At 43.5% G+C, this 13,626-nt stretch overlaps 1 protein-coding gene across 2 annotated transcripts in view; it reads right to left on the bottom strand.

The window, feature by feature from the left end:
* Nucleotides 1-13,626, bottom strand: part of TBXAS1 (thromboxane A synthase 1) — a 234,064-nt gene that overhangs the window by 189,855 nt on the left and 30,583 nt on the right. The window contains exon 1 of one of the 2 annotated variants that reach the window (XM_065743182.1): nucleotides 138-370. The exons of the other annotated variant lie outside the window; for it this stretch is intronic. Coding sequence (XP_065599254.1) covers nucleotides 138-160 — 23 coding nt within the window. The 5' untranslated portion in view covers nucleotides 161-370. Of the gene's footprint in view, nucleotides 1-137; nucleotides 371-13,626 lie in introns of those variants that run through there. 2 annotated transcript variants of the gene reach the window in all.

Genomic DNA, 13,626 nt, shown 5'->3' on the forward strand with positions numbered 1-13,626 from the left:
TTAAAGTTGCTTTGATTTAAAAACAAGCAAACAAACAACAACAACAACAACAACAAAAACAAAACAAAAAAAACCAGGAGTGAATCAAGGCCAATTAAATGAAAAAAAAAAAAGAAAAGAAAAGAAGAAGACCATACAGAAAAGCAACACGCTTTACCATGCTCCAGAGAAGCCCAGGGAGAGACAGATGGTCTGTACAGCAGGCCAATGACAATATTTCATCACTTCTCAGAGTGCAGCCCCTTCACACTGGGCATTGACTTTTCCAAGTAAAGAGCGAATGAACAAGTCATAAATCCATAGCCTCATCCCTTTGTTGTGAGCTCAACATTTTAAACAAGATGATGAAGGTCAACAGCAGTTAAGGTTGTGTCTTAACCCTCCACGGTATCCCTGGTGAAGGAGGTGGGACCTCCATTTTGTGTGGACATGAAGAAAGAGCATCCACTACAGATCTGGGGTTTACTGCAAAAGGGAGACCATAGCAAATATCCACAGGAAACCTGGGTCAGAGCTGATAGTGGAGCTGAGACCTCACTATGCCCACTGCCTTAATCACAGGACCTTCCTTTCGCTTTCTGAAACCACGGTACTGTAGCTTTCTTAAGCACTAATTTCCTCTTCCCAACTTTTCTTCACACAAATATTGTGATGCTCACATGAGAATGGTACCATGTTAAGGCCATGAGTGCTCTTGCTTCAGTCAGGTAGGCTGAGGCCTGCATAAACAGAAGTGTTGTTAAAAACTTGATTCTCAGAAATAAGCAAAATTTCAAAAAGTTTTTCATCTCTCCCCATGTGATTACACATTTTAATTTTGTAATTAGACATCTTAATTACATAAGTAAAAAGAAAAAAGTTTCAGCTTAATTAGCCTTAATTGCTAATTGTTATGCACGTTTATAACCTCAAGATGCAACTCATTTGCAAAAATCATGGCCCATGTTTCTGTATGCTTCACAACCATCCCTACATCCTAGGAATAATGGTAGGGATGAGGAATGCTGTTTCACACTTAAACAGAGGGAGGAAAGCCTCATGCTTGGGAACACAATCATCTCAGCTTCTCAGAGCCATATAGGATGTAATCATAGAACCATAGAATGGCTCCGGTTGGAAGGGACATCAAATATTATCTAGTTCCAATCCCTCTGCTGCAGGAAGGGTTGCCAGTCACCAGATCAAGTACTAGATCAGGCTGCCCAGGGCACCATCCAGCCTGGCCCTGAACACCTCCAGGGATGGGGCATCCACAACCTCTCTGGGCAGCCTGTGCCAGTGCCTCATCACTCTCTCCGTGAAAAATTTCCCCCCTGATATCTAAATTTTCCCTTCTTTAGTTTAACACCATTTCTTCTAGTCCTTTCACCATCTACCTGTGTAAAAAAGTTGATTTCCCCTCCTCTTTATAATCTTAATTTGAGTACTGGAAGGACTCAATGAGGTCTCCCCACAGACTTCTCTTCTTCAGACTGATCAAATCCAACTCCCACAGCCTGTCTTCATAGGAGAGGTGCTCCAACTCTCTGAGCATCATCACGGCCCTCCTCTGGACCCAATCCAACAGCTCCACAATCCCCCTTGTGCTGGGTGCTCCAGACCTGGATGCAGTACTGCAGATGGGGCCTCCCAAGGACAGAGAAGAGGCAAACAATCCCGGTCCCTTGCCCTGCTGCCACCCTTCTTTTGATGCACACAGGATGCAATTGGCCTTCCAGGCTCCAAGTGCACACTGCTGGCTCATCTTAAGTTTTTCATCTGACTGGGCCCCTAAGCCCTCCTTGGCACTAGGCCTCTGTCCCATTATTTCACACAGTTTGCAGTGGTGGCTGCGTTCCTGAAGCATTACTGACCACACACATCAAGCAGTGACACCGTACAGGCAACACCAAGTCATACCCCCAAAAGCACACTCATACCTCTGCTGCCTTTCAGAAGGATTTTAAATCAATGACACTGATCTACCTGACAGCTCTCTTGATGTCAGTTCCCTGACAGCAGCAACAGGCTTTGGAGCTGAGGTGTGGTACCACACTCCTCAGGGGCAGCAGTACATCCAGTGCACCTAGTGGGCACAAGGCCTGCATGGCCATGTACCCTCCCAAGGAGAAAGGAAAGGAGAAAACTGCTCCCAGAGGCTTGGTGCTACCCAATGCCTCCAAGCCTGACAGGGCTTCCTTGGCTGAAGGTGAGGTGTGGAACGCAGGCTTCCCTCACATTGTCAGACCTGCCAAAACCAAGTGCTTCTGGAACAAACCTCCAGGCTTCCCCAAGTGGTCTTCTAACCTCCAATTAACACTTCAGACAGACTGCAGGAACAACTCACCTCCTGTGACAGTTCTGGAAAAATGCATATAGATCTCATGATTGTACTATATATTAATTGAGTTTATTATTATTATTTACTTATTAAAGTTAACATCAAGGGGGCATCATTCATTCAGTGCACAGAACACTGCAGATGTGCTGACCAGAAATGGATGTGACCAGAGAGCCAGAGATCATTTTGAAATGTACTGAGTACCTGAATTAATGCTCTGCAGCCCAACTTCACTCTGGCATTTCCTAACTTTCATGTGCTTGACTTTACAGTCTCACTCACTAATGTGCCTTTAATGCAACTTTCTCTATCCAAGTTCTCAGGTTTTTAAAAAGCTCATTAAAAATCCATCATGTTGCATCACTTTGCATCCCCAGGAGTCATCAACAGACCCTGGGCACACAGCAGAGCCCTGTGCCAAATAGCTAACGACAGAGCTGACAGGAAAAGCAGGTTGTCTTTCATACAAGGGAGCTGCAAGGCAGAGGGCCTCTCCATTATTTCCATGGGGAGAAAGTGCAGCAAAAGGTAAGAGTTCCCCAATCCATCTCTGCCCACCTCATCCATCCACCCTCCTCCACCAAGTCCCCACCCTACTCTACTTGAGCTGGTGACAGAGACTGGCTTCCCAAACGGTGGGAATATGCTTAGCAAAGACAGAACCAGAAATATTAACTTCATATTATATATACAAAAAGAAATTCCAATGAATGTGTGCTAACTGGAAACTTTTGAAGGATTGCAGTTGACTCAGACTTGCAAGAGAAATGCAAGTAATTCCTTTTATTTGAAAATTTTCAATAATTCTTCCTTTGGTGAACGTCAGCCCCAGAAAACTTCAAGCCCAGCTGTTTAAAGGTTGATAGAGCAACCGGCAATTGAAAACAGAACTGTATAATGGAAGCATCACACAACCTTAATTTGTGGCGCTCTCAGACCCGTCTATAATTAAGTATGCCAGATTAGAAATAAAGAAAGTGCTAGTTGAGACTAGGAGCTCACAGAAAAGTCTCAGCTCATAGATAGTTATTTTATGCAAGTTATAATCTATTATACTAGAGGGTGACAATGACAACATTGTCTGACCCTTAATTGCAGGAAAGATGCTATAATACTTATGTTACCAGACAGTCTAAAATAAAATTGAAATTAATACTGGAGCCTGCCTGCTACCCATGACTTGTGAACTGGGAGTACTCCAGTGCCACAAGGAGAAAGGTTGCTTCTGATTTTCTGTTCCTGCTCTGACTTTCACTTCTCTGTTTCTCTCCTTTTCCTTTATTCCCAATAACAAACAAAGACATCACAATGATTCTATTACGCATCTTTCCCTCCATTTCATTTCCACATCGTGCAAGAGGACCAAACACCTCTGGAGGAATAATCCCATGGCCTGGCAGGTGGCTGAAGCAGCATAGAAGGACCCAATGGAAGTGAGAATGCTTCAGGAAACAAATGACAATCTGCTACATCATGAAACAGTGCTGGAGCTGGCAGCAAAGCACAGAACTAAGTGTGAGAAGCTACCATACACATGTTTAAAAAATACAAGTCTAGAGCATATTTTCCTGCATAATGCTACTAGAATTAAAGTGAAGGGTATCTGGAGCTCCCCTAGTGAAAAACATAAAGCTCCATGGTCACTACAGAACAGTATAATTCATTTCAGAGGGAAGGAAGAGGTGATCCTTCCTCCCTTGAGCCATGGGAAGAGTGAGTGGAAGTTTTAGAAGTTAGGTTCGCAGCCTTGTGGAAAAACAAATAAACAAACTCAGACTCTTCTTTGCACCTTACTCACATCTCCAGAAGTACCTATGAGCTGGTAGGAGTTGACCCAGGATGAGGACTAGATCAGTCCTTTTCATAGCAGGAATTCATCATGTAAGCGATAATGTGAATAGGGACAAGGTGTATGCATAAATTTTATTCCCTACCTCAGCAATAGCAGAATACCCTTTAGCAACAGTAGGCAAGAAACAGGAAGAGCAGAGAAACTATTTTAATCAACTTTCAGTGTGCTTGAGCAGGCAGCATGAATAAGTTATTGTGGGCCACTAGCCAAGGCTGATAACTACTACAAAACAGAAGGTAGTTAGCTGAATTGATGCCAAACACAGCCAAAGGAAAAGCAGAATTTCAAACACACTGGATGAAAGGATCACAAGAAGCAAACTTCAAGGAGATACTCTGAACTCAAAATCTGCCTAAAAAATATAATAAAAAATAGACTCAAGCATTGCTCCCAAGTGCCATTCAGATTTAAAACAAAACAAGGGCATTTGGGGTTTCCCAGAGCTTTGAATCACCCATTTGAACAACAAGGGGACTGAGCAACTGACTACCGGCAGGAATAACAACAGTAGGTATGCACAAAGCATTAAATCCAGTGCAGAATGGATTGAAAGGTATTTTCCTTCTTTAATTACTGAAAAATGCAGCTGTATTGTGTGCTATAAAACAGCCAGTTGGGCTATTCAGACAGAAGTGTACTTTTTAAGCTGACACGTTCCTCTATGGCCTTGTAGTTATTAAAGTAATTCTTGTTGCACATTATCTCGTCTCCTGACTGTGCTCTGAAGTCCATTCTGGCCATCCCCCCATGACACAAACAAACTCCAATCCTTAAGAGTAACTCTCTTAACTTTATAAGGAAACCTTTGTTCAAGTCAAATAATTTTCATGTACAGGTTGATGTGAAAATGGCTTTCCTGGAACAGAGTTGATTTGCATTGCTGGGTGTCATAGCACATGACAGCTCACTCTGCGTTCTGCTCGTGTGAACTGCCCATAATCCACACAGCAACAGTCCTTTTTTTTTTCCATGAAGCAGCTGAACACATGACAGGAAGAGCTAATTTTAATGAAGCGTCTTAACTCTCCTATCAGTCATGCTCCTTCTTGACCTGTTTATCCGGCAGGCTGTGGAACGTAACCATTCCTCTCTGATAACTAAGGAAAGTCCATTATTCTTGCCACTTCAACACTTGACGGACTGCTGCATGAGTAATGTGCCATATGAATCCATTACTGAGCTGCCCAGCACTTCTCAAAGGCCGCACTATTGCACTCCTGTCCAGCTCACCCACAGCCTCTAACACGTGAAAGTAGAAGTCTTCAGCACATCAACAGCAAACTTGCTGAGATGGTGACCATCTTCCCATTACACTGCACAGCGGAGCCCTAATCACTGACAAGGATCCTAGCTCTCGATGAAGTGAAAATGATAAATAAATCATTGGCACAGGGTCCTCTGACGGTGAGGGAAGTCTGCATACTATCAGCCAATTATGTTATAACTACCAACACGGTCTAAAACTCCACAGGGAGGTAACAATAGTGAGTCGTTACTGTGAGCAGGAGAGGCAGGAGGACAGCTGAAGTCTGCAGAAGCCAGTTTCTTTCACCCTCAATTTGAGAGCATGGGTGGATATCAGTGATATTTTTCAGAGACATAACAGACAAATGAGAGGCTTTAAAAAAGGTTAAGAAGTTGAGAAAAATAACAGGACCAACAACAGAACTCAGGTCTAGAGCAGAAGAGCATAGGAGAAACGTTTGATACAAACTACAGAAATCCCAGCAGAAAGAAAGAGGTTTGCAGTGAGAAAGGAAAAGCAACATTTTGGAAGTCACATACAGGACACAGGATCCTCAACATCACTTCAACCCATAATTCAAATAAAGAAGAGACTCAGATACCAGGGAGTATGGTCAGTAATTATTACACTTGGATTTATGTATTTCTTACACTAACAACTCTTATTTTATTATTTTTAAAGGCTTATTACAGACCAGCATTGTTATTTCCAATTTTATTTTCTTTCCAATGAGCAAACTCTAAACATGAAGCTAGAGGCCTGGAGACAAATACCTTCAATTATTGCTGGGAAATTTGAGTTCAGTGCTTCTCCTGTGTGAAACTAGGCTAGAAGATTCAATCACATAAAAAAATAAAAAATAAAAAGCTTTGAATTAGAAGGATACAAAAAAGGCACTGAGAAGAAAGTATGAGCACAATCCACTCAAAACAAGTGAAATATAACAATATACAACATACCATTGCACCAAACATGGTAAACTGGAAAAAAGTGACCCTCACTGGCCACTACTGGAGCTCTGAAGAAAAACTTGGACACTAATGAGTCCCCAAAGTGGTAAGTGGAGAAGTGGCTGCAATGTAAAGGCCTCAGAAAGGTGATGCATTCCCATGGTGGCATACCACACTGCATAATGGCTGTTTTATTTAGCTATTCCCAGTATAGCTGCACAGTACGTAACTAAAGCTGGGCTACTTTTGAAACCTTCAAGAAGTCCTAATCTTATATTAATGCATACATCCTTGTCCACCCCCACTCACCATGTCTGCTCAAGTCTCCAGAGAACAAAATGAGTATTTAATAGATTTGCGTGTCTTGCTTGCTGTTTGTTTTCCACATGGAGTTCTGTATGTCATGCTTTTATTCGCACTGAGTATCTATTTTTCACATGCATCTATTGCTTGAAGGGGCATCTGCAGCAGATGAGGGCTGACATGACCCTTCAGAATGGGAAGCTGCCCTAATGGATATCAGGCAAAACCAAACATGAAGGGCTAAAGACTTTCTATACTACAAAGCACCTATCACTGTTAATTTTCTTCTCTTCTGCTCTTTGGGTCTCTGCTGTAGAACCTAGTCCCTCACAATCCCTTTTACTTCCCAACCTATGCCAAGGTCCAGAACCTACCCATTACCACCACACTAGCTTAGAGACCTGTGAGTTAGTGCAAAGTCTTTCCATTCTCAAGAGAATACAGAAAAAGACCAAATTCCAGCGACTCCTGGAAGAAGAAAGAGGAAAATGGAAGTATGTGAGGGAAGAAGTGGGTGGCTGCCTACCTGAAGCAGCTGATAAAATTGAACAGATTCACTTTTGCATCCACAGTTGTATGTATTTTAACAAACAACATTCTGAAAAAGCATTTTTTAAATTGATTCAATAGAAAACTTACAATGTGCAACAGCAGAAAGCATAATCCTGCTGAAGGTGAACATAGTGGCTACCTAACAAAATGGCTAAGATGCTCTCTACACTAACAATATTGAATTTAACATACCCTGGAACACTGGCACAATGCAGAGCATTTGAAGGATTGCCAGCACAATCCCAAAATGCAAAGGGACAAGAGAAAAGCAGAGGTATTAAGTCAATTAACTTGACAACATCCCTGGATATAATAATGGAACTATCAGTATGGGATGCCATCAATAAGGAATTAGAGGAGAGACTAAAAATGTAATTAATGCTTTTCAGTATTACCAGGCAAGCCTTTTAATTTTGATTGTGCTGGGGAGTGCAGGAAGGCGAGACAGGGATACAGGTAGATTTGGAAAAAACTACTCTCCAACAGCATCTACTTGGACTGACCCAATGTGCTAGTACGAGTAGGTGACATAGCATCTTGCATAAAAGACCTCATACTACATGGAGAAACAACCTGATGCCAGATTAGACAAATTAAATCTGGTTCAGTTCTTGGCTACAGAAGTTACCTGATAACCACAAGGCATTTATCAGCAGATCTCCTGGCAGTGGGAATTTCAGGAATAGTTTCCCATTCACTAATAAAAGGAAACAGGAATTGCAATTATTATAAATCTGACTCTTAAAAAGGACCTAGAAGATCGTCTAGTCCAACTGTCCACCCATTACCACTGCTACCACAGGCTACTAAACCATATCTCGCAGCTCCTCATCCAGACACCTCTTGAACACTGCCAGGGACAGCAACTCCACCACCTCCCTGGGCAGACCATTCCAGTGCCTGACCACTCTCTGAGAGAAAAAGCTTTTCTTTCTGTCCAATCTAAACCTACTCTGATACAACTTGTGACCATCACAACCTCCCTTCAGGAAGTTGTAGAGTGCAATGAGGTCTCCCCTGAGCCTCCTCTTCTCCAGACTAAACAATCCCAGCTCCCTCAGCCACTCCTCATAATGTCTGTGCTCCAGATCCCTCACCAGTTTTGTTGCCCTTCTCTGAACACGCTCCAGGGCCTCAATGTCCTTCTTGTAGTGAGGAGCCCAAAACTGAACACAGTACTCGAGGTGTGGCCGCACCAGTGCTGAGTACAGGGGGATGATCACCTCCCTGCTCCTGCTGGCCACACTATTTCTGAGGCAGGCCAGGATGCTGTTGGCCCTCTTGGCCACCTGGGCACTGTTGGCTCATGTTCAATCAAGCATCAACCAATACCTTCAGGTCCCTTTCCTATTCACAGTCATCCAGCCACTCACTCCCAAGCCTATAGTGCTGCATGGGGTTATTGTGGTCAAAGTGCAGGATCTCACACTTGGCCTTGTTTGAACCTCATCCCATTCACCTCAGCCCAGTGATCCAGCTTATTTGATCCCTCTGAAGTGCCTCCCTACTCTCAAGCAGATTGACACCACCTCCCAACTTGGTGTCATCTGCAAACTTTATGAGGGTACACTCAATCCCTTCATCTAGGTCATCAATAAAGATATTAAACAAGATGGGCCCCAGTACAGACCCCTGGGGGACACCACTTGTAATGAGTCACCATCTGGACTTAACTCCATTAACTGTTGGGCATGGTCTTCTAGCCAGTTCCTTACCCAAAGAACGGTATACCTGTCCAGGCCACGGGCAGACAGTTTTACCAAGAGAATACTGTGAGAGACCGTATCAAAGGCTCTGCTGAAGTCTAGGTAAACTACATCAGCAGCCTTTCCCTCATCTACCAGGCTGGTCACCCAGCTGTAGAAGGAGATTAGGTCAGTCACTGCCATCCTGCTGCTGTAAAGACATTTAAGTGGACAAGGGACTTCGTAATTGGAAATCTGTCCTAGCAGCTATTTATTAACTGTTAGGTGTGTTACACTACCATCAACAGTCCTGCTTTACTGAACTCCAACAATCCTATCCTGGCCATGACATTTTAATAGGAATAATCCAGCCAGAAGACCACCTATTAAGAGTATGGTTGCCAGAAATAGTTGAGACAATCCAAGATCCTATGTTCATCTGATCTTTGTCAGAGCTGATGCAACTACTAGACCCGCAAACAAACCTGGAAGAAATGGAATTCTGTTGCTCTTGGTAGTGTATCCAGCAGGTGAGCAAAGGGGGCCCATGCAAGTAGCCAGCCAGGTCCACTGAAGGATCAGGTGCATGCAAGTCAACACTTGCAGGAGGGCAGTGGGAAGGGGAATATCCATTCTGGCAGCACCTGTAGAGCTCCTTCCTGGCAAAGCTAGCACCAACACAAAGATCTATGGGATAGCACAGAGCAAAAAGTTCTGCAGTTACAGACAATAGAAATGAAATCATCTGGCAGCCTAGTGATGCATCTAGGAAGCAAACACATCATGCTTCCAGAATGGAAATCTCTACTTGGCAAAGCCATAGATATGCTCAAGATCACTGTTCTGATTACAGCTGGGAACAAAGCTGGCTGTGCTAGGAGCACCAGCATAACCCTATTCCACTCTATCCTCATAAAGCCCCACCTGCATCACTGAATCCAGGCCTGGGCCCCCAACACAAGCTGAGAAGCTGTTAGAGAGGGTCTGGAGACCATTAGAAGGGTGGAGCACCTCTCTTAAAGCTGGGATTGTTCAGCCTGGAGAAGAGAAGGCTCCAGGGAGACCTCACTGCAGCTTTCTAGTACTAGAGGAGAGCTTACAAACAGGAGTGGACCAACATTTTACATGGTCTGATAATGACAGGACAAGGGGAGATGACTTTAAACTAAAAGAAGGGAGATTTAGGTTAGATGTCAGAGGGAAAATTTTCTGTTGGAGGGCGGTGAGGCTCTGGCACAGGCTGCCCAGAGAAGCTGCATGTCCCATCCCTGGAGGTGTTCAAGATCAGGTTGGATGGGGTACTGGGCAGCCTGACCTTGTGGGCGGCAGCCTTGCACATGGCATGGTGTTGGGACTGGGTGGACTTTGAGGTCCCTACAACCCCAGCCATTCTATGATTCTATGATAATGGGGGCTTGCAAAGAGAAGTGTGAAGCAGCATGTGGATCTTAGGTTAGGCTGCTGCCCAAATGTTGCACACAGCCTTGGCCCACCACTGCACAGGAGGTAGGAGAGTACTGGACAAAGCCCAAAGGATGCTTGCAGAAGAAAACAGGACAGGAAAAAAAAAACTAAAAACAACCTTGGGAGCTCAGTTAGCAAAGCATATTGAACAGAAAGCTGAGAGGGGCCTCAGCTATTGACTGCAGTGACTTACACAGGGCAGTGAAGAAACATAACACTGAATAAAGATTACATCTCTGGGGTGGAGGCATGTTGAGATTAAAGCAATTAATGACAGGAGCTAGTGGACTCACTGTTTCTTTTAAAAGACTGCCTTTTTTGGGGGGGGCGAGTTTTTATTTGTTTTTGGTTTTTTTTAAGTCACACTACACATGAAACCCAACAACAGGACTTCCCCTGCAGGTCTGAAGGAAAGCACACAGATTGAATACACAGGAAGCCAGACTAGATGGCTGCACAGCTCATTCTGGTCTATAAATAAACAAGTTAGTAACTATCACTCTAATTGTTACCTACCCTTGGAAGAGGGACTATTTCCATTAGGGAGGGATTTGTGTTCCTAATACAAATCAGTGACAAAGTCATAGAACAGGCCCCTTCCATGCCAATGCAACCATGCAGCTAACACAGCAACAAGAAGGCTTTGGTTAAAATTGCCCACAGCTCACCTGCAAAGACAAATACATTCCCTCTTTAAATGGAAGCCTAAGCAGAGATATCAAACAAGGTAACAATTAGAGAAATAGCCTCAGACACGTATAGGCTTTCCTGAATTGAAAGATTTCTTCAGGATCAAGCACTTGACTTTTATTTTACAAGCTTACACCAACACACAGTTTCATTAAACTTGTTTTAGAGATGGGGATTTCTATCTGTAATTGCCTGTTAAAGTCAACAGGCACAGAGCTGCAAGGCCACATCATCATTCCCATTTTGAATTTTCTTATTGCAGCACAAAATCACTGCAAGATTTTCTGCAACCCTCTTGACAGAGAAGAGTGCATGTGGACATGTGAGCAGTTGTGTAGAATGGTTTCCAATCTACAGTAAATGACAATAAACTGAAGCATCTTTAAAGAAAATGAAAAAAAAAAAGCTAAATTTACCTTTTCAAAGTGACTACATCCAAACAGGTTCACCAACACACAGCATATTTTTTGAAAGACACATTGATGTGAAGACCCTCTAACCAAGCCTCCTCTCCAACACAAACTGGGAAACAACTCATTTTTCTCATCTATACCTAAATGCCAGGCCTGACATGCACATTCTCAGCTTCAAAATTTGAGCATCCGTAGGAGACCACATGTCCTTCAGCAGCCAGGCTGTCCTAGTTTACCACTCTGTGAGGTGCAGGCAGGCAGGATTAATTATTCCATTAGCAACATAAGATGAACCAGAGACTTGCTACTATGGGCAGGCCACCTGTGGACCTAAAAATCCTGAAAATTAAGTTTGTGTCATTATTCTTCTCTCCTGACATATCAGGGCCAGGAGAACAGTTGCCATATTGAATGTGAATCAAGTCTGCTTAATGGAGTTGTATTTTACAGCAGAGCATGGAACTTTCTTGTGCGTGTGCAGTTTGTCTCCCATTGCTTGATGGGCTTTCACATGCACCCTATCACAGCTTTTCCTCCTGAGGAGGAGAACAAAGAAAAGCCATGATGTCAGAAACTAACATTTGAGAAAGCAAAAGCTTCTGACGGCAGTATATAGTGAGACATTTGGGAACTGGGCTACCTGAAGCACTCATGATCAGGTTAGGAGGAGGTTTTGGCAGTGATAGCTGCTGGTGTTTGTCAGCTGCACCTCGTGCTTACCTGCAGCCAGCTGGGGAAGCAGTGGGGTGATGACTCAGGGGCCCTGATGAAACCCCAGGCACCAGCAAGCCACTGCCACTGTTGTTCCTTCAGCAAGTCATGGCTGGTGGAAAGGCATGTTGCAGTCTTTAAGCCTGTGGTAGTTTGTTTGTTTGTTTTCAAAGGTAATTTAGCTCTTAAGTAAGACTGGCTGTCTGCTCAGGCAGTACACAGCAGTAACAGAACCCATGTTAGCTGCTCAGGCTTCCCCACCTTGCCCAAGACCTTCCTTTCTGTCCAGCAGCAAAAAGGCACTTCTGTACTCAGCTGATATCCACAACTCCCATTGTATAAAACTTTTAAACAGAACAAATGTTCCTGATCTTAATTAACATATACATATATGTGAAAAAAGTAACCCAGGGGCTGCATACCCCACAACGTATTATCTCTACTTACTGGAACTGTATTTTGTTTTTTTCTCTCAAAATAAAGAAGAAAGACTGACGCATTGCTTCCTGCAGCCACATTTTTCAGGCTTAAGTGTCCAAAGACAAAGCTCCTAAATCTACACTGACTACAAAAGTAAAGGGCTTCTGTCTTAACCAGCCGCTGAGCAGGAATTCCCCACAAACAAAGACGTGCACCTGAGGACAGCAGAGGAAATTCTGACCACAAAGGCCATCTGAACTCAGATGACAGAAAGGCCTGGCTGAAACAGCCTACAGCCGTGCTAGAAACTGACAGAAGAAACAGCAGTACACAGCAGTAGAAAACAGCAGAAAGGAAGGGTGAGATGAGCAGGGGTGTGCACATCAGGTGTGCAGAAAAGAAAGTAGGCTCAGGCCTTGCAGAGCAGAAGGTGCTCCATCCTGGTGCAGACAGACATAGATCAGACCTGAGAAGCACCGTGCCAACAAGCAGCAGGTTGCTGCAGACCTGGCCTGCACCTTACGAGGCAGAACTGAAACTTCACTGTGGTTGAGCTCTCCTTGTTCCATGTATTATATTACCTAGGCCCTCAGAAGCTGTAATTTGAAGAGCAGAGCCACAGCTCTCACACAGTCGAGTCACACAACTGTCTGCTTGATTCTACCTCATGTGTATGGCATGAACCCTTAATTATCTGCACCGTTGTAATTACTCAGTCTGAACATATAGGAATAGTAAACACATGAATGCTACACATGCTTTTTGTACATTCAGTAGTATCCTGTGTTTGTACATAGGAGACTCTCAGTTACCATAACTAAGAACACACCCCTTCAGAGGGGCAAGCCAAATATATAGAAGATCTAATGTATGTGTCATTTATCCCAAGACTTCACAGGTAGACAGAAAATTCCTTTCAAAAATATGTAATCACATTTTTCATTTTTATTTATTTTTCTTTAAAAAATAGGACACATTGCTTCCATGACTTCCATAACAACAGAATCTGAGGCTCATTAT

This window comes from Cyrtonyx montezumae, unplaced genomic scaffold, assembly GCF_038088225.1.
Source record: "Cyrtonyx montezumae isolate F1298 unplaced genomic scaffold, pur_monq_1.0 scaffold_3, whole genome shotgun sequence".
Classification (NCBI taxonomy): Eukaryota; Metazoa; Chordata; class Aves; order Galliformes; family Odontophoridae; genus Cyrtonyx; species Cyrtonyx montezumae.